The sequence below is a fragment of the Gymnodraco acuticeps genome, unplaced genomic scaffold (genome assembly GCF_902827175.1).
Source record: "Gymnodraco acuticeps unplaced genomic scaffold, fGymAcu1.1, whole genome shotgun sequence".
Lineage (NCBI taxonomy): Eukaryota > Metazoa > Chordata > Actinopteri > Perciformes > Bathydraconidae > Gymnodraco > Gymnodraco acuticeps.
Window position 1 is genome coordinate 82,773 of NW_022992353.1, and position 19,314 is coordinate 102,086.

A 19,314-nucleotide genomic window follows, 5' to 3' on the forward strand; every position below is an offset into this window, starting at 1 on the left:
GAACATCTTGCAATCTGTTTCACACCCCGAGGAAACCAAATGCCACGTGCACAAACGGTTAACATCCAAACCTGCCGAGCTCTGAAGCAGCACTCAAGCCCACATAACGGATCCTCTGGGAGCAATAGTTGTCTTTAACACAGATGGGGAGGAACAGGGGGGATAAGACGTTCTATTTGCTAAATGTAGCCTTAGCCTGCCTGGAAACCCTGACATGTATGGTTTAAATCACATCCACACCACTATATATTATTCTGTTCTGCTTTGTATTCAAATTGTCGCTATTATTATATTAAAGATTTGTTTCCATAAACGAACCAGTGAATACATGAAATATGAAGGACTGAGAGCAGGCGGAGAAGTGCGGTTTGTAAACCAGAAACCACTTGTCATGGCTTTCCTATAAGCCTATCGAATTGTAATGATATGCATTAAACCACCAATACAATCCCAACAGTGTATGAGCCACGCTGCACTTTCCATTCCATGTTATGTTCCATTAACTCATTTTATTGTCCTATTTTCCTATATGGGCGTATTATATGTTGATGTGGGCGTCTGCTTGGATTTACTAACGTTTTATCATTCTGAAATGTTATGAGGATTACTCCAACTTCACATTTTATAATCCCATCAAGGTCTTAGCTTCCTTTGTCATTGGCATCATTCACCCGGCGGAAAAACAAAAGCTTGCCATTAGATCAGATTTAGGGTTCCTTCACAAATCAGACATTTGCTCTTAGATGATAAGCTGGGAGTCCAATCCACTGCCAAAAAGCATGTGATAAACTGGGGGAGGAACGTGTGGATGATGAACACACACACACACACACACACACACACACACACAACACACACACACACACACACACACACACACACACACACACACACACACACACACACACACACACACACACACACACCATCCACCATTCATACACCTTTTGAGGCAGTTATTGGACTTTGTATCCCTGCATGTTAATGAGGGCTTCACACTCATGAGAAGATGAAAACAAATGCAAAACTCATCAAGCGTGGAAAGCAATCTGCTCCGAGACGTCCTTCCAAAAATCAGACAACACTGGTTCACCTTCCGAAAATGAAAATACCTTTTCAATCAACTGTGTTGGGAGAATAACTCTCCGAGACGTTTTCCATGGCCTTAATGTGAGCAGAGATAAAACACACGGCTCAATCTGTCTGCTGCCTAATACAGAATAATGTAGAGAGTCAGGCTCTCAGCGAGGCAGCGAAGGATCCAGCGCTCTGATAGGCTAATGAAACAAATAGCCCTGGGCGAGCTGTTATTCCCACAGAGCAACGGAGCTAATTTCCAATGCAGTTCTGAGAGCAAAGACCATATGTGTACAATGTAGAAAACACGGCGTGAATACACAATAGCTCGCTGTATTGTGAAACAGGAAGCACACAGGGGTTTGAATCGGAAGGCAGCCAAGTTACAGACTGGAGAGATGACAAACAAATGTTACAGCATACTGTATTTACATATGGTGTACACACATTGTTGTCCAGCCTCCTTCTCAACACTTTAACTTATTTCATAGCAGGTTTCAGAAGTCGCTGGAAGCAGACGATGCAATATAATTTTATTTCTTCAAAGACAGAAAACAAAGTTCAAGCAGACCCCGGGAGCAAAACAATCGTTGTATTTGTATTTTTACATCTAAAGACTTCTCGTTCCTTATTGGTTGACCTATGTGAAGGACGATAAACAACCTCCCCGATTCTTTGTTGTAACCGTTTTTCGCATATGTTTCCGTACACGTGTCCAAGGCCGCGTTCCCTGCATTACATTAACCCCCACAGTGTGAGGGGAGTTTTTACTTTTGTCCAATTTGCTATCGTACTCGTACCCTATTCATTTGTTAAGAGAATGTGAAGAATAGTTTTCCTGAACCTACTAAAGATGGCCTTTTCGTTTGACCTTGACACTCTTAATTCCACAGTTTGTGAGGCCTTGTTTCTAACCAAGTTCACACACAATATGCTCTCAACATTAATTAGCAAGATGATCCCATTCTGAGTCCTTTAACTCGTACATTGAATACCATAATATTTCATGCAACACATCCTACTACAACAACATACATTTCACTCCAATCCCTAAACCAGGCCACTAATAAACCCCCACACCCAGCAGCGTCCTGACCCCCCCCCCCCCCAGCATCTGCATCTGAACATCAGGGGTTTTTACTGTTGTCTAATTTATTCGTACCTCATTCATTTCAGAGAATGTGAAGAATAGTTTTCCTGAACCTACTAAAGATGGCCTTTTCGTTTTACCTTGACACTCTTACAGTTTTAACTCGTACATTGAATAACATTATATTTCATGCAACATACTATAACAACATACATTTCACTCCAATCCCCAAACCAGGCCACTAATAAACCCCCACACCCAGCAGCGTCCTGACCCCCCCCCCCCCCAGCATCTGCAGCTGAACAGCAGGCCTTGCTAACAAACTGCCCAGAGACGGAGGCAGGAGGCAGGCCGAGTGCTGATTGATCTGAAAGGTAATTGGCTAGGAGCGTCAGAAACATCCAGAGGACGCGAGTATCAGCCCTCGCAGGTGTACAGAGAGTTAAGTTCCACGGGGCGATAAACTGCTCGTCCCCGGAGTGAAGGCTCATCGTCTGATAAGACCGTGAACATTTTGTGCCGGGACTTCTGTGCTGAGCGGGTCGGAGTGATTTCAGAGTAGAAAGGAGCACCAGAAAGAAAGTGGCATTCATCCAGACGTCTGGAGATGTGAAGCTCTGAAAAAGACTGAAGCTGGCGGGCAAATTCTCCTAGCTTATTAAGTTAAGTTGTCAGTCGTTATCAATTAGCAAAATGGTTAGCTCGGTTACAGTTTGAAAGACGTAGCGTATGTCCCCATGAACAGACATTATATAGCAAATAGGAGACCAAGGGGGTGTCAACAAATATATTCGAGGGCGAAAACAACTAAGGTGAGTAGGTAAATATTCAATATGCCATGTACAAATAAAACAAGAGATGTTAAACAATTACAATAAAAACAAAACGTATATAATAAACTCAGTTAAATGGCTCCTACAGTTTCAATAAACAACGTGGAGAGTTACCCCGCAAAACCATCATCTTTTTATCATTTGTCAAGTCATTCATATACAAAAGTATTCCCTATGAAGTAAAATACAAATGTTGCAGATAAAGATAATGGCCGAAACTATGAAACATAAGAACCAGGTTGTCAAACACTCGTATCGTCCTTCATGCGGACATTGAGGGTTGCATATATCTGAGTCTCCTGGAGCCCCACGTGTAAAACATGATTAATGCGACATCTCGCTTCACATGGATCTGCTGCAGAACACGCAGAGAGAGCATGACTCTGGCATGTGGGGGGGAGGAGAGGAGGGAAGCAAAGAGGTAGTGTTGGCAACAAAAAAGGAAGAAGAGAGACAGGGATGAGTGAGCAGAGCGGGGGGGAGACGGCCCTCTTCCACAGCTGCAGGAGGTGTGCCTGCAATGCTAACTCACTCCGTTTACTAGTCTTTACTTTCACAGAGGCAGCGTGGAGTAGGGCTGCTCGATTATGGCAAAAATCATAATCTCGATTATTTGGGTCAATAACTACATCACGATTATTAAAAACGACTATCCATTTACTTTGAAAACATTAATTTATTGGAGAGAAAACATGTGAACAGTATGTTTTTAACAGTTGATTACCCTGAACTTTAAGTATAATTCCTTGTGTCCTTGGGCAAGACACTCTCGCATTTGCTCCTGTGGGTAATGTCCACAGTAATGACATTTACATGTCTAATATGTGTAATATACAAACTACAAACTCCTGGTCCTCACTTTCAATGCCCTCCACCATCTGCCCAAAAGCGCTCTAAATAAAAAATACAATTAAAAAAAAATGTAATCCATTATAATTCAACTGAAAATACCAATACATTTTTTTAAAAAAAGAAAAAAAGTCAATAATAATTAAGAAATAATGGTTTTATTTGGATTACGTTGTTTTCGTAATCGTTGCAAGCCATGATCGTAATTGCGATGGAAGTAACTAAGTACACTTACTCAAGTACTGCACAATGTTGAGGTACTTTAATGCAAATGTATACTTCTACTTAAGACATGTAATTGTACTCCATTAAACAGCTTTAGCTACTTTTAACAAAATGCATCTGCAAAAATGTAACTCTTTAAGTCACTAACAAGTCAAATTATTGAAATGTTTCTTCAACAAGTCAGTCAGATTTGTTTTATCTCCATGCTACTTGATGCTACAATATGATCTAGAAATGTCACATATATAAAAAAATTGGGCCATTTCAGGCAGAATGATTACCTTATAGTATATAGCTGACAATACTTTAGTACTTTTACTAGAGTAAGATTTTGAATGCAGGACTTTCAAATTAAGTATTTTGACAATAAAATAATGGTACATTTACTCAATTAAAGCATCTGAATACTTCTTCCACCTCTGCTTCTGCTAAACTCAAATGTTATTCTCATATCCATCCACGTACGAGCACACGAGATCCTTTTGGAAATAAGAGGAATGTGGGCAGACAAAAGCGTAATGATGGGCTCCAACGGGAGATGTAAAGAAAGTGACTACATCTGGGTCTTTGTGCACTATCAGGTCATTGAGATGAGGCATCGGAAGAAAGTTAACACACCTGATTTCTTCCATTTCTATTTGCCAAAGCCGCTTCACATCGCATCACTTTGGGCGAAAATTCATTCCACACGAGGAGCGTTACCTCCGCTGTGGGTGAAGTGCACCTACACATTTTCTCCGTAGGGAAAAGACGGAGCCATGACAATCAGAGAAACAATGGGTAGTGCTGAACACACAGGAGGAAGACTGGGATCTTGGACATCAGAAAAAGCACCACAGGAGATTTCTCTCTCTCGTGAATTTCATCTATCACTCCTTTGTGAATCCTGAGCCGTGGAAATTAATTTTAACTCCCAGTGCCTCAGGAGACAGAGTAGCGTGGGACTTAGTTTGGACTCATCGTTATTGAATTTAGGTTGAAAGGCATCACAGAAGAAAGAGCCTGAACACGGTCCGTTTCTTACTGTAAGACATCCATTTTGATTACTGTATTGTATTGTTACGTCACAACTTTACAAAGTCCTGAGGGTTTGTTCAGTCACATGTTGGCGGTTATGTGGTAGTAGAGAGGCAAATCACACACACGTTTTTTGGGAATGCCATAAACTAAATACCTTTTGGGAAAATATACATGCTGTTGTAGACATTCTGGGTTATTCAATACCCAAGGAATGCACCATGTTATACCTTGGAAACATAAATGAATGCGTGATTAATACTGATTGATATATAACCAAGATAGTAACAAGCAAGAAAGCAATAACCAGACATTGGTGTAAGGCTGAGGCACCTACAAAAGACCAGTGGATGGATATTATAAGAGAGGTATATATAATGGAAAAATATCATTAGAATGAGAGTCAATAATTTTGAGAGTAAATGGAAGAAATTGGTCGTTTATGACACTGTGGAAAAAGGCTAGGGCATATGCTTTTCAGGAGACTACTTACTATATCTGTGTATAATCGTAACCATGACTGTTGAATTTCAGTTTGATGTTTATTTTATTATTTCATTGTATTTTATTTATGATCTTGTAGTTGTGTTTTCTAACATCGCTATATGCCAAGAAAAGCCATAAGTACAATGTGATTTTTCTGTTTTGTCTCTCCATTACGTACAATACAAGTTTGAAAAAGAAAATCTGTGAAATATTAGTGTGTGTTTGTTCAACTTATTCTATTGCTCTGGGTTATATTTCAAAATAAGAGCCCCAGATCTATCATCATGCTACATATCATATTCTATTTACATGTAAAGACGTTTTGCACTACTTTTTATTTTGTATTTTGATGTTGCATTGTTGGAGGAGCTCAGGTGAGAAGATTTTCATTGCCATTTTGACCCTGTACCTTTGTGCATATGACAATACAACCTTTGAGTCTTGAATCTTTGAATCACCTTGGCAGTTTTTCACACTGCAGTCTTTATTTTGGCCGAATTCCCAAAAAGCTATTTCAATGCTATCATGTTGAAATGTGTCTAAAAATACAGTCAATTATAACAATCAATGTAACCAGCCAAACTGGTGAAGGTCAGTGACTTTGGAAACTATATACAGGGATTTCATTGGATGCAATTGAATAAAAAAGCTTCTCCCATGTTTAAATGTCGGGTGTTGCCACTAGCAAATGGCTTTGGGGGCAGAATAAATCCGGGAAGTCTGTGAACTTTCTGCCAGATTCACTTCCTCCTCAGAGCCAGGAGTCGGTCTCTACGCTTCAATTTCCAATTTTCCAGTTTGAGCCCATCTAGGTTCGATCTCATGGCCCTGTCTCCTTTATGATAGGCCCATATATCCTTTTCCAGCTATAATCTCATTCCATTGCAAAATGATTCTCAGTCCAGTTACAGCTCGGTGGGGGCGATGAGGCGCGTGGATCAATCAATGTCATCTCGATACATTAGTCATGGCCTGGATTCATTATAAACACACAGTAGGAGCACTATGGGGTCACATGTGAGGCTGCATGGCATGATGACCAGTTTCTATTTCACTCCAATAACTTTTATCCACTATATGAGTTTGTGTTTGGCACAACACAGCATCATTTGCAATGCTAATTCAGAAATATTTTGGACTCTAATCTATCCGTCCGTCCATCTGTCTGTCTACCTACCTGTCTGTCTGTCTACCTACAGTACCTGTCCACCTACCTGTCTACCTACCTGTCTACCTACCTACCTGTCTACCTACCTACTACCTAATGTTTTCAGATTTCAGTGATAATTGTCTGAGTAAAAGGTCCAAGAAATGTTCCACAGTCCACACCTGACACCAGCTTCTAAAATGGTAACAAAATACATTAAAAAAATACATTATATACTAAAAACTGCACAAATCCAATTCAATTTCTTCCTGAAACAACACAGGCATCTTTAAAATGTCTTCACTGTCGCAAGAAATACATCACATCTAAGACGCAGCTGAAATGGTCCACATGAGTATTCTGTTTATGGATTGTTCATGTCCCCCAGAAGATTTTCAGTAAAGGAACAGTATATCACTTGTCCTTGGGTCGAAGATATACTGCCGGAGCATCTATAGAGCATCTGCCCCACCACTGGGTCTCAGCTTTTAGTAGCTGTGCCCTGGCTTCAGGTGCTGAAACATCACTTAATCTACAAATCCACAGGGTGTAAGGTCACGGCGCCCTATAGGACGAACTGAAAAGCTGAATCCTGCTCAGAGTGCACACACAGAACAGAAGTACACACACACCATGCTTCCTACTCTCTTTTCCCTGCTGCACACTCCACTTTGAGTTGCTATAAGGTCTGAAAGGATGCCTGTCACAAAGCAACACCTTGGCTTTCCGGAGATGATGTGAATCTGCAGGAGGCAACTTTTTGTGCTTTGAGGCTTGTTACTGTTCTGGCTTTACTACATTTATTCGTGCAAGAATGGGTCCTTCAAGTAGGAAATTAGTCAGCATCTTTTGCCTCAGGTTACTTTGTCCCGAGGTCAATGGGTTTTTAAACAGATTTTTGGTTAGGCAAGGCAAGTTTATGTATATAGCACTTTTCAACACAAGGCAATTGAAAGGGCTTCACAAAAGACATTAAGAGCATTAAACACATTAGAAACATTAAAAAGCAAAGATATTAAAACATGAATAACACAGGTACATGAATGAAAGTCACAGTGCAGTGTAAGATGTGAATAGCTCAATTAACAGTAGCGGCAACAAGAAAAGTCTTCATCCTGGATTTAAAAGTAGTCAGAGTTGCAGCGGACCTGCAGGTTTCTGGGAGTTTCCCGAACCAAATCAGATCCCAGAAATAAGGTTGTTAAGCATAAGAGGTTTGTACCTATGGTTTTACAACTTAAAGTATGTCATTAAATACCAACCTGTACATTTAAAGCATTCATGCATCAATAAAAGTGCCTATTAGATTATTAAATGTCATTATGCCAAACATTTGTCCATCTTTAGCTAAGCTGCGATCGAAAATCCTACCACTGTGATGAAGTTGGTTCTTACGGTAACGAGGGCTTTTTATTTCTGCCGATTGCATTTCAAAAATCATAAAAGTGGCGCTTGCTGAACAAAACAATCAAAAGGTTTTGTTTGCTGCAAATCTTATTTTCGGAAAGAAATCCCAAATCCAATGGAAAGGAATCCAATTAGCTTTTTGTGGAGGGAACCAGGGCAGCGAGGTTAAATACAAAGCTCATCCCTGCAGCACTTTGTGACAGACAGCTGATAAGCTCTGGTCCTTTTTGTAAAACCAAACTGACTTTAGACATTAGCCCAATATCACACGTTCACTTTAAAGCTGCCCCTAAGCTGAGTTATTGTTCCAGGAAGAATATATTTGGGCAGAATAATGACAAAGAGTTACTTTGCAAATTCAAACACAGCTTCAGCCTGAGATTTCCAGATCTCTCCCAGGCTTTCCTTTCCTAATCAATTCAACTGCATTTTATTCTTGATTGAATAGCAGTGCATGATGACTCCTACTATACACGTAAAGTATGCTCTGCATGATGCTTGAAGGAGGCATTATTATTACTATTACATGTCATTTGTTAGACGCTTTTATCCAAAGCGACTTACATACTCAGTACTGTGGACAATCAACACAGGAGCAATTTGGGGTGAAGTGTCTCTAGGAACGTTTGTAAGTATTCTGCATCTTGGCATTTTCGCGAGGTTAGCTAATAGTGTAATAATATGCACTTAGCCACTTTTTTTTATGCTCTTATTGTCGTGCAAAGAGCCAGACAAATAAGACTGTGTGGTTTTATCTAAAGCTGCATTTACACCTGGTGTTATCACGTGATTTGTATTTGGATATTGAAATCCAATCCACAGGCTTGTCAGTAAGCATGGCACGTACCAGTGACAAGGGAAACAATTCAGTGCACAAGTGCAGAGGAAAGCTTGCCATCTTATGCTAATACTGCGAGGCTTGCTTGAGTTAGCAAGACGAAGAGTTGTGTAACTTCTTCTTTAACGAGTTACACTTGACCTGATGCTAACCCTCAGCCCAAGATGCAGACTGGCTGATCTGATCGCTTTGTGTTCATTCAAATGTGTTTTTCCTTCACAAATATCCGGATACAGATCGCACAAATAAACACGAAAACAGCTGCACTTAGAAGCCAATTTTCATAATGGCCTAAACATGGAATTACATTTTCCGGATTAGGTACAACTAAACTATTTGGTTTCAAGTCCTAAAAAGTGAGTTACACACACATCCTGTCAGATGGAGCCTTGTTAGCTTCACTAAACCCTCACACAGATGCTAGACAGTCTCATCACTGCAAGCATTTCGTTGTGCCTGAATAATTCATTAGTAGATAGTTGAACAGATGATTTACAGAAATATATTGAAAAGATCAACGTTGATGCATTTTGCAGAGGAGCTGTGGTGTGACGCAAGCAGGAGTCATCTGGGTGTGATATGTTTGACATATACATCACATCCCTAGGACTAAGTAAGTCAGTGAGTGAGTGAGTGTGTTACAGCTCCTACTTCCTTTGACATACATTCAACACAAAGCAGCTGCAGACTTGAAGAGCTACACTGAGGTACCTCAACATTTAATATGGATATTGTGAGATTCCAGTCACTGCTGTACTGTACTGAGCGCATTAGTCATCAGGAGCACGAGTCTCTGAGAGGACGCGCGCAGAATGTAAAGGAGGCATCCAGTTGTTATGTCTCCGCTCCTCGAGTCGCTGAGGAAAGACTGATTCATTTCACCCCATGTTTCTCTCCTCTCCCATTCATCAGGGATGTATTAGCATGGTTAGCAGAGCAGCTGTGAGACACTATTCATACACATATCGGAGTATCAAGAGGAGTGAATTCAGGGCTTTTATCTTCTTTAATTATGTAAATCATATGCCACAGATATTTCCTATCGAGGCGAGAGGCAGGGCTTTTTTCTTTCCTCTCAGCACATTTTCAATGAGCTTCCCGAGAGAAGCAGGCGGGAGGAACAATACTTCAACTGCACGTTACACAGCATGTGGTCCGGGTGCTTCATCTCTGACTATCAAGGCCTGGAAATGACAAATCGTCTTTCCTGTGTGTCTTCTGGAGTAGTTCTTTGTGTGGTGTTTCCTTGCATTTATATACTATACTTCATTTTTGGTCGATTCCATTAGAGAAGATCATTTTGCAAACTATCTTTTAGTACCACGAGAAAGAACCCCAGACAAGCATGTAGATGGAAAAGCATGAGTAGTTTCACATCTTCGGGAAATATGCTAATTTGCTTTCTTGCCATGATGAAAAGATTAATACAATTGTCTGTATGGTGAATATGAGGCTGCAGCTGGTTAGCTTAGCCGCTTAGCAATATGAAAGTTTTAACGCAACTACATAAATAGGAAATAGTGTATTTAGTGAGCTTAAATGTTGGTTAATACATGATGTAAGGCTACTTCTAGAGGCAGTTCAATTGCATAATCAATAGGAAGATACAATTAGCACAATTAGCCCAGTGCTTGGTGAACTGAGACAAAATGTCCAAACTGTTTCTTAAAAGTTAGCATACTTAGCATGAGCTAAAACGCCATCCATCCAATGATATTCTCTGGTTTGGCTACACAACAAGCCTTGCTGCTGAAGAGCTTATGCATGTACTGTCAATATATAAACTTAACATCAAAGTTGATAGCGCTGTGTGTGTGTGTGTGTGTGTGTGTGTGTGTGTGTGTGTGTGTGTGTGTTGTGTGTGTGTGTGTGTGTGTGTGGGTGTGTGTGTGTGTGTGTGTGTGTGTGTGTGTGTGTGTGTGGTGTGTGTGTGTGTGTGTGTGGGTGTGGGTGTGGGTGTGTGGTGTGTGTGGGTGTGTGTGTGTGTGTGTGTGTGTGTGTGTGTGTGTGTGTGTGTGTGTGTGTGCAGCTGCAGGAGATTCATGCCTCAGCAGACAGCAATCTCAGACTTTAACTGAGAACATAATCATGCCTTACACTCCTCTTGAAATGTTCTCACCAACCACTTTGTGAATTGCATGACAAATATTGTATCTGACAGTGAAACACCCTGTAGCTTTTACGCTGAATGCATCGAGCAGTTTTACTTGGGTGTAGTTTCACAGAAGCAATTTAACTTCTGCTTGCAATTGTCAGAACAGTAGCTGCACGTCTGCCTAACTACGCACGGTCCTTCACTTTATTCCTCACTAGATTTCATTCCTATTGACTGCACTTCTTCTCTGTAATTTCCCATAAGGTTGATAGCGCACACACACACACAAAGCCTTGAAAGATACATCTATATCCCTCTTTACCTCTTTCGCATTGCCTGCAGCTAGTAGCATGTCTTTTGGGATGAACGTTTGATGTACTGCACAAGTGTTCATCCTATAAACTCACGGTAAAACCCCCCTGCAGGTGCAGTGGATGTGAAGACAAATCGGCATAGCGTTCCTGCTTCCTGGCACTCAAAACTCAAACACACAAAGAAAGTTGACAGTGTTATTAAACCCAGTCGAGTGTAGGTGAAGGAATATTAAATTGTGGTTATGCCCTGATTCCTTGTCATCAATCCTCTCGCTTGCTTCAGTAATGGGATCTCAACCATAGATGAGGCAAATTAAGAAAGCCAAGGTTTTACACACAACCCTAATTGCCAAGATTGTGTTCGACAATACCGATTAGTTTCCTTCGCCCTCTCAACTACTTCCTGCCCTGGAAAGTGCTGAACTGAATTAAAATCAGACACCACTCCAGATACAGAGAGAGGAAATCGCAGTTACAAGAGTGTCCCAGCCAATGACAATATATAGCCGATTGGAAATAGTGAGTGTGTGCAGACAGACAATCAATAAACCTGCAAGAAACTCCCACAAGGGTGACTTCCCCGGATGATGTTTGTTATTCATCCGCTGCTAGAGCCATAAAGCATCACGACAAGAGCAGTGAGGATAAAAAGTTAAAGTACCTGCAGTGAAGTTGTAACTTGCTGAAAATCCCACGGCTTCCAGTTCACCATCCGTTACAAATTTTATCCACAGATATCGGCCGCTACTCCTGATATCAGGCGGGCTGTGCTGGCCGCAGTACCGTCCCAGAATCGGAGAGAAGCCAAAGGGTCCATCCCGAACCTCGATGTTGTCAAATTTACATTCCCAAGAGGACTCGATTGAATAATTCTCCTCAAAGTGTAGATCAATACACTGCCTTGGTGGTGCTGGAAGACACAATGAAAATAATTACCACCCGGCACAGCAGGGGGGGGGCGATACTAGTCATGCTTTCACTGATGAACGCTCAACTTGTTTCATTATCAGCACGCCCTCACGCTCAATACCTCCAACCCCGGCTGTTTGTCAATTCATCTCCCAAACACCAAGCTGTGAAAGTGATTAGCCTCTACATTTTGTGATTATCTGATCCATCTAATAATATCTCATAACGTTAAAAACACCAGCTGGTTTAATGAGCTGTTTGATCGCTCTCTAAGAAGTTACTGTGGGATTGTTTTTAGGGAACCAATGTATTTACCTTCGAGGATGTAAACACACTCTGTAGTCGGAGGGTATTTGTTTGGGTAATTGGGAGAAGTGAAGATCCCTCCTTCTGCTTCCTTCACCCACGTTCCACATTGACCTGCAGGCTTCACACCCGAGTTGTTCTTCGCTATTCAGCAAAGAGAAAAGCAGAAAGTGAGAGATTAAAGCCGTGGAAAGAGCATGCGTAAGCAGTAAAGAAAGACGTTTTGGGATGCAGATTACCTGCTGTATCCTTCCTTGTTGCCCCAGACAACCCGAGTATGAGAAGACTTGCAACAACTGTAAGAAGAGAAAGACAAATACATTATGAGGGACAACTGAGGCGTGCTATTTTTCTGTGTTATTTCCCACAGTGTGTTAACATTTGTTGTGCTTGAGTTCAGCTAAACGTAGGGTTGAGTCAGTAGGGAACACATTTCATGATCAGCGGTGTGCTCGACCTTCTGCCCCAAAAAGCACACAATACCTAACAATAGCCATAACAGCATCTGTTGTGTACAAAATGGCTGAAAGAATCCAAATAGCACATAAAATAACTAGGCCTTTAGTGTAAAAACAAATAAACAGAAGGACTGCTTTGAAATGAATCAGGATATAACCCTTTTAATTCGTTTGTATATAAAAAATAACTAAAGAAGTACCTAAAAATGACACAAACAAATATTGGAATAATACAAATATAATTCAAAATAAATAATAAAACATAAACAATGAGAGAAGTAACAACAGAAATGTAATTACAAATACTTTTAATATATCTAAAATAACCCAAAGTACTACAAAATGAATAAATACCAAAAATCGATTCTGTGAGACGAATGTTGACTATAAACACATGCAATCCCCACAGCTTATTGAACATCATTCCCTCCCAAAATAATGTCCCCTGAAGCCCTCCAAGAACTTGGTGACCTTCAGTTTACAGGTTGCAGTGAGTCAGTGCATGCCGTCATGATATTACTTTCATCAGCATGCTCTTATTCTGACTTTAAGCTGTTGCTCTGTATTTAATGAAAAGATTACTTCTCTCTCGTTAGGGTACAAGCAATCAGATCTTAATGAGCACTGCTTGTTGATCTGCTGCAGTCTTACCGTGATGGAAGCTGTGCCCATGTACCATGTCTGTTCCTTTCACAAGCGGCTTCAGACTCAACTAATTCCATTTAGATTTAGGAATACTTGAAGAGAGAAATAAGAGATTGAGTTGAGAGTTTCTGAAAATTCACTCCGGGAAACCGCTCGTACCATGCAACCTTCCGGGGGGGAAATGTACTCCTTATTAAAATCTTTAAGGGGAAATAAGAAAGGTCCTCGCAGATGAACTAATCACCAGTTTCATATAAAACCAAAAACAGTTCTAAACACTCGCCCGATTTCCATCCAAGCGTTTCTAATTCCCGTTGGTGCTTTTGATGCACTGAAATGATTAATAGTCCCGTCATCAGCCCTTCTCTAATTGCTCCACCTTTGCAATCTTCTTTGGGAAAATATCAGCCTGGTTTGGTCCCTGTGTCAGGAGAGGGGGTCCTTCACCGCGCATCGCTCATCTCTGCAGCCGTCCCTCCACTCTAGCGCTGCGTAAAATCCACTGGAAAACACCGGGTACCCAAACCGAAAAAGAACGAAATTAAGTGTGTTTTCCTCTGGGTTTTATTTGTAGCTCCAGGTCTGAGTGCGTCCCTCTCTCTTCCCGGCTTCTTCCAACTGGAGGAGAGTCCTCGCGGAAAGCAAAGAGTCAATGTGTGATCTCCCTCCTCCCTCGTTCACTGCCGGCCAATGCGCCACCAGCCGCACGCACTTCTGAGGCACGCACTGGAAACTTCTCCTGCACTTCCTCAACACACACACACACACACACACACACACACACACACACACACACACACACACACACACACACACACACACACACACACACACACACACACACACACACACACACACACACACACACACACACACACACACACACACACACACACACACACACGCACACACACACACATACCATGTATATATAACTTCAGGGGACATTACATTGACTTACATGCATTTCCTGGAGACTTATCCTAACCTTAACCATAACCAACACATGCCTTACCCTTAACCTAACCCTAACCAAGTCTTCACCCTAAAATTAATGATTCCCCTCCATTTTGTCCCCATAAGGGAAGCCAGTCCCCACACGTGACTATGTAAACAGATGTAGGTCCCCACAAGTATAGTAATGCTAGACCACACATACACACACACACACACACACACACACACACACACACACACACACACGCACGCACACGCACACACACACACACCGGAGTAGAGAAGGACACGCTCGTGTGTGCGCAGCAGCAGAATGCATTGCAACTCGTGGAGAAATGCCGCGCAATGGAAATGGAAAGGTAAGCAGAAAAAGGCAATGAGATATGAAATGGAATAAACAAACACACGCTAATCACATGTCAGAGTTCTATCAGCGAGATCAAACATGAGAAAGGCTGCAGAATGAAATGAAGTGGGGGAGAAATAGGAAGCACCAAAGCATGCTTTTCATCCTGATCCTGCTCATTACCAGCTTTGATCCGGTTAAAATCAACTAAAACTCAAACCTGAACGAAACACTTAATCTTTCACTTTATTAACAACATTCAACATCAACACATCTAGAGATGCATGGTGTTCACACAACAAGAAGAGGATGGCAAAATATATTAAAAGGGACCTAAAGCCGGCAGACCAAAGTAGTCGAGTAAAATGTACAATTGACCCTCAATTCTCAAGCAAAGTAGCCTTTCCTTAAAGTGGACCTATCATGCTATATTGGAAAACATATATTGTAGGGCCATACATACAAAACATGTCTGTGAAGTTTTTTGCTTAATATACCAAACAGATCACCCGTTGCAGCCACGCCTCATACTGCTCATACCCCTCTTTTGCAGCCCTGTTAGAGAAACGCAGATCTTGGGTCCTTATCTTGAAAAAAAAAAAGAGGAGGCGGGGCTAATGCCTGATCAGAATTCTACCAGAGATAAAGTTAAATTCTGTTGTGATAAAACGCCATCCTGTTTAAACCCCATTAAGGATTATTTCTGAAACAGTATGGAGCTCAAATGCTTTTTCTCTTGCAGGTTTATCACAAGGTGAGTTCCTTTTTTTATTTCCTGCTTTTTAAACACATGTGCTCTCCAGTACAGGTTAGCTCTGAGTGTTAGCGAGGCTTGCTAATATAAACAAAGACGAGATTACGTCCAAAACACGTCAGGCATTGTTTCTGATAGCAACTTTATGTGGGTCCGCTGACGATTTGACGTCAGATCGGCAGCAAATCTGTATCCGCTCGTTGTTCCTCTGTTTTTAAAAGATTTGGGTACGGAGGAAAAGAGAGAGGGTTTTATTTTCTGACGCTGCGTGAGTTCCCCGACGCACCGGGGACACATGGTTATGTATAAAAGACATAAAAAGTGCATTTTGCATGATAGGTCCCCTTTAAGTTGTACTTAAGCAGAGTACGTGGGTAAATGTACTTACGGCCCGTCCACACGGCGGCGTGCGTTGAAGCTTCAACGCTTCTTCCCATTCACTTTGAATGGGGTGACGTCACGCTTTGCCGAACTGCATTGTGGTTCCGTCGCTTTGCTCGCGTTACTCGCTTCAAAAGTTGAGAAAAGTTCAACTTTTGAAGCTTCGATGGAAGCGTCAGCCAATCAAATCATATGCCAGTACAAGCTCTAGCCAATCAAACCGCGTGCTTGTGTGTCCGGGGGCGGGAGATTCATGTGATTGGTTGTTGGTCGCACGCCAGACACGCCCACCGGCAAGCTTCAACGCGACGCTGCCGTGTGGACGCTGCGTAATTGTACGCAGAAAGGCAGAAAGTTACTTTTTCTCAAACCAAAGTAACCTTGCCCTAAAGTCTTTGTTGTATTTGAGTGGTACCTATAAAAGACAGCCAATCACTTCAAGGTTATCATCCTTACCTCTCCATGTTTACAAAAAGACAGACAGGTAAAGTGAAGAAGCCATTTTCCTCCCTTTTATTCCTCAGAAAAGTGAGAAAGACCCATTTCCTTCCTTCCTTCCGTGTGTGTGTGTGTGTGTGTGTGTGTGTGTGTGTGTGTGTGCGTGCGTGTGTGTGTGTGCGTGCGTGTGCGTGTTGTGTAGCGGCTCTCACACCTGATGACAGAGCTGATTAGAGCCCAGGGACAAGTCAGACACTCCGGATCCCAAAAATAGTCTTGGCATCCAGCGGACAATGTCCATCTTCAGATGCTGCAGAGTGTCTTGGACCCGCTCCCCTTCAGTGTGCATGTTAATGTTCATAGTGGACAATTTGGATCGGCTTTAAATATACTTTTAATAAACCGGCCTCATCTTTTTGTGACGTTATGCCCACTGAGTACAAGGACCCTCTTAAGATGGAGAGATAAACACTCTAACGTCCTCCTCTTAATTACATCCGCTCCCAGAGATTGGCCCGTGCTCACTGCTGTAAAAGTGTTTTTACAGCAGGTAATGCATATATTTCAAGAGACAAGCTGACTTTGAGAATACGCGTGGGAGTGGGAAATCTCAGAACTCTTTTCAACTAATAGCTCCTTCTAATCTGTTATACAGAGTGATTTAATGGACCTGGGATTCAGTCCAACTCAAAACAGAACTGAAGCTATTCGCCAGTCTCTTTCTTGCAATCAGCTGCCAGGAAGCCCACAGTCTGAATGGCTCCTCGGATATTTCATGGCTGAAAAGAATTCAAAATGTCAATTTCTCTGCAAAGCCTATTATAGATCTTCCAGTCTGAGGGGATGTCATTAATATCTGCAGCAACATACAATGCAGAGAGTTTGTTATTGATCAACAGAGGTGCCTCACAACTTTATAAGCAGCACACCGCACGTTTCTGATGGGTAAACTCGGAGATAAGACAGCAGCGCGATATGGGAATTATTCAAATGAGGCTTATCGCGCCCACTGTATGCAACAGTAGCCCTGGAGAATTTACCAGCAGCCTCTGGTTTCGCTCATGTATTAACTGTCTGTTTGACTGAAAGGCGCCGAGGCATCGCCGAGAAATAATTCATTCGACAGCAGCCTCAAAGTCGGACGTTTTTAATTAAGGAGGTCTATCGTTTGGCCGGAGATAACTGTTGTGCTGTGTCGGCCGAACAGAACATTTGTAATTGTAATCAGTTTAGGGAAATGGGCGCCGGACGTTTAAAATGCAGCGCAAACGACTACACACGGGCTGGTATATCAATACGTTAAACATCCACAGCTCCGTTTGCTGCTTTATATTCACTGAAAGTGCACATATTGTGCTCAATTTAAGTTTCATACGTGTGCTTTTGGTAATAGAACATGGTTTCAAGCTTTAATCTTCTAAAAGTTGTTTATTAAAATTGTTTTTATCAACTGTGTTCATTTTTTTGTTAAAGGCTCCATTTTCTCTTTAAGAACCCCGCCGCAAAATGCTCTGCTCTGATTGGCTCGTAGGAAAAATATGGCACCCCTCTGCAGAGGTAGCTCTCAGGGTTGGATAAGATGGCGTTGTTTTTCAAAGCAACTATTCTCTATATCTTGCCAATGTCCCACTCGGGGACTTAAAGGTTGGGGTAGGTAAGTTTGAGAAACCGGCTCGAGATACACTTTTTGTTATATTCCATGGAATGCTCTTAACATCCCGATAGCAATGAATATCTGAAGTGCTTTGACAAAAAATACATTAAAAAAAAGCCATCTGTGGAAGCCGTGGCGCTGTAAAAAGCACGACCAATCATCTGAGCCGGCTAAAGTAACTGGATGGCCTACCTGCCTGTCAGCCTTCCTTCGGGGCACAAACTGACACGATGGGCTCATAAGAACTCAGATGCTCGATTTCGTTGCTTTGTAATATTCTTTATTTTAAAGAATACAAAGCTTTTCAATAATAACTTCTAGGATCTACTAGGACTCTCCATAGAATCACTAGGTTCGACTAGGTAATGCAAAAACAGGTCTCTGGTAAACAGGCATGGATATGACGAAAAGACAAGACGAACCAACACAAGACAAAGGGAGAGAAGGACTATACACACACACACACACACACACACACACACACACACACACACACACACACACACACACACACACACACACACACACACACACACACACACCACACACACACACACACACACACACACACACACACACACACACACACACACACACACACACACACACACACACACACACACACACACACACACACACACACACACACACACACACACACACACACACACACACACACACACACACACACACACACACACACACACACACACACACACACACACACACACACACACACACACACACACACACACAGGGGCGGGAACAACAATCAGTCTAAGAGGTGACACACATGGACAGGAAGTGCAGACACCTGGAAAGAGAGGGTAGAGTCATTAAAATAAGACAGATGGACAAACACTAAAAACACAACAACTAACAGGATACTAGCGCTAAAACCTTACACAAACTTATCTCGTGCCCTCATTGGTCATGTGCGCGTTCGTGTGTGTTGGAGGAGGGGCTCTGTAAGGAAGTGGCAGATTTGTTCCGGCTGTGTATTTTAAAATTCTCGCGATCTCGAGCTGGTTTCTCCAAAATTACCTACCCCACCTTTAAGATGTGCTGCCAAATTACTTTTTGGCAAT

The 19,314-nt window shown here is 41.9% G+C and overlaps 1 protein-coding gene across 1 annotated transcript; it reads right to left on the reverse strand.

The window, feature by feature from the left end:
- Nucleotides 1-11,986: 11,986 nt before the first annotated feature.
- Nucleotides 11,987-14,377, reverse strand: LOC117542145 (neuropilin and tolloid-like protein 1). Its single transcript, XM_034209612.1, has 4 exons — nucleotides 13,703-14,377; nucleotides 12,833-12,889; nucleotides 12,603-12,737; nucleotides 11,987-12,288 (listed from the first exon to the last, which is right to left on the reverse strand). The coding sequence occupies exons 1-4, from the start codon at nucleotides 13,728-13,730 to the stop codon at nucleotides 11,987-11,989; spliced, it is 522 nt and encodes a 173-aa protein (XP_034065503.1). The 5' UTR covers nucleotides 13,731-14,377.
- Nucleotides 14,378-19,314: the final 4,937 nt, after the last annotated feature.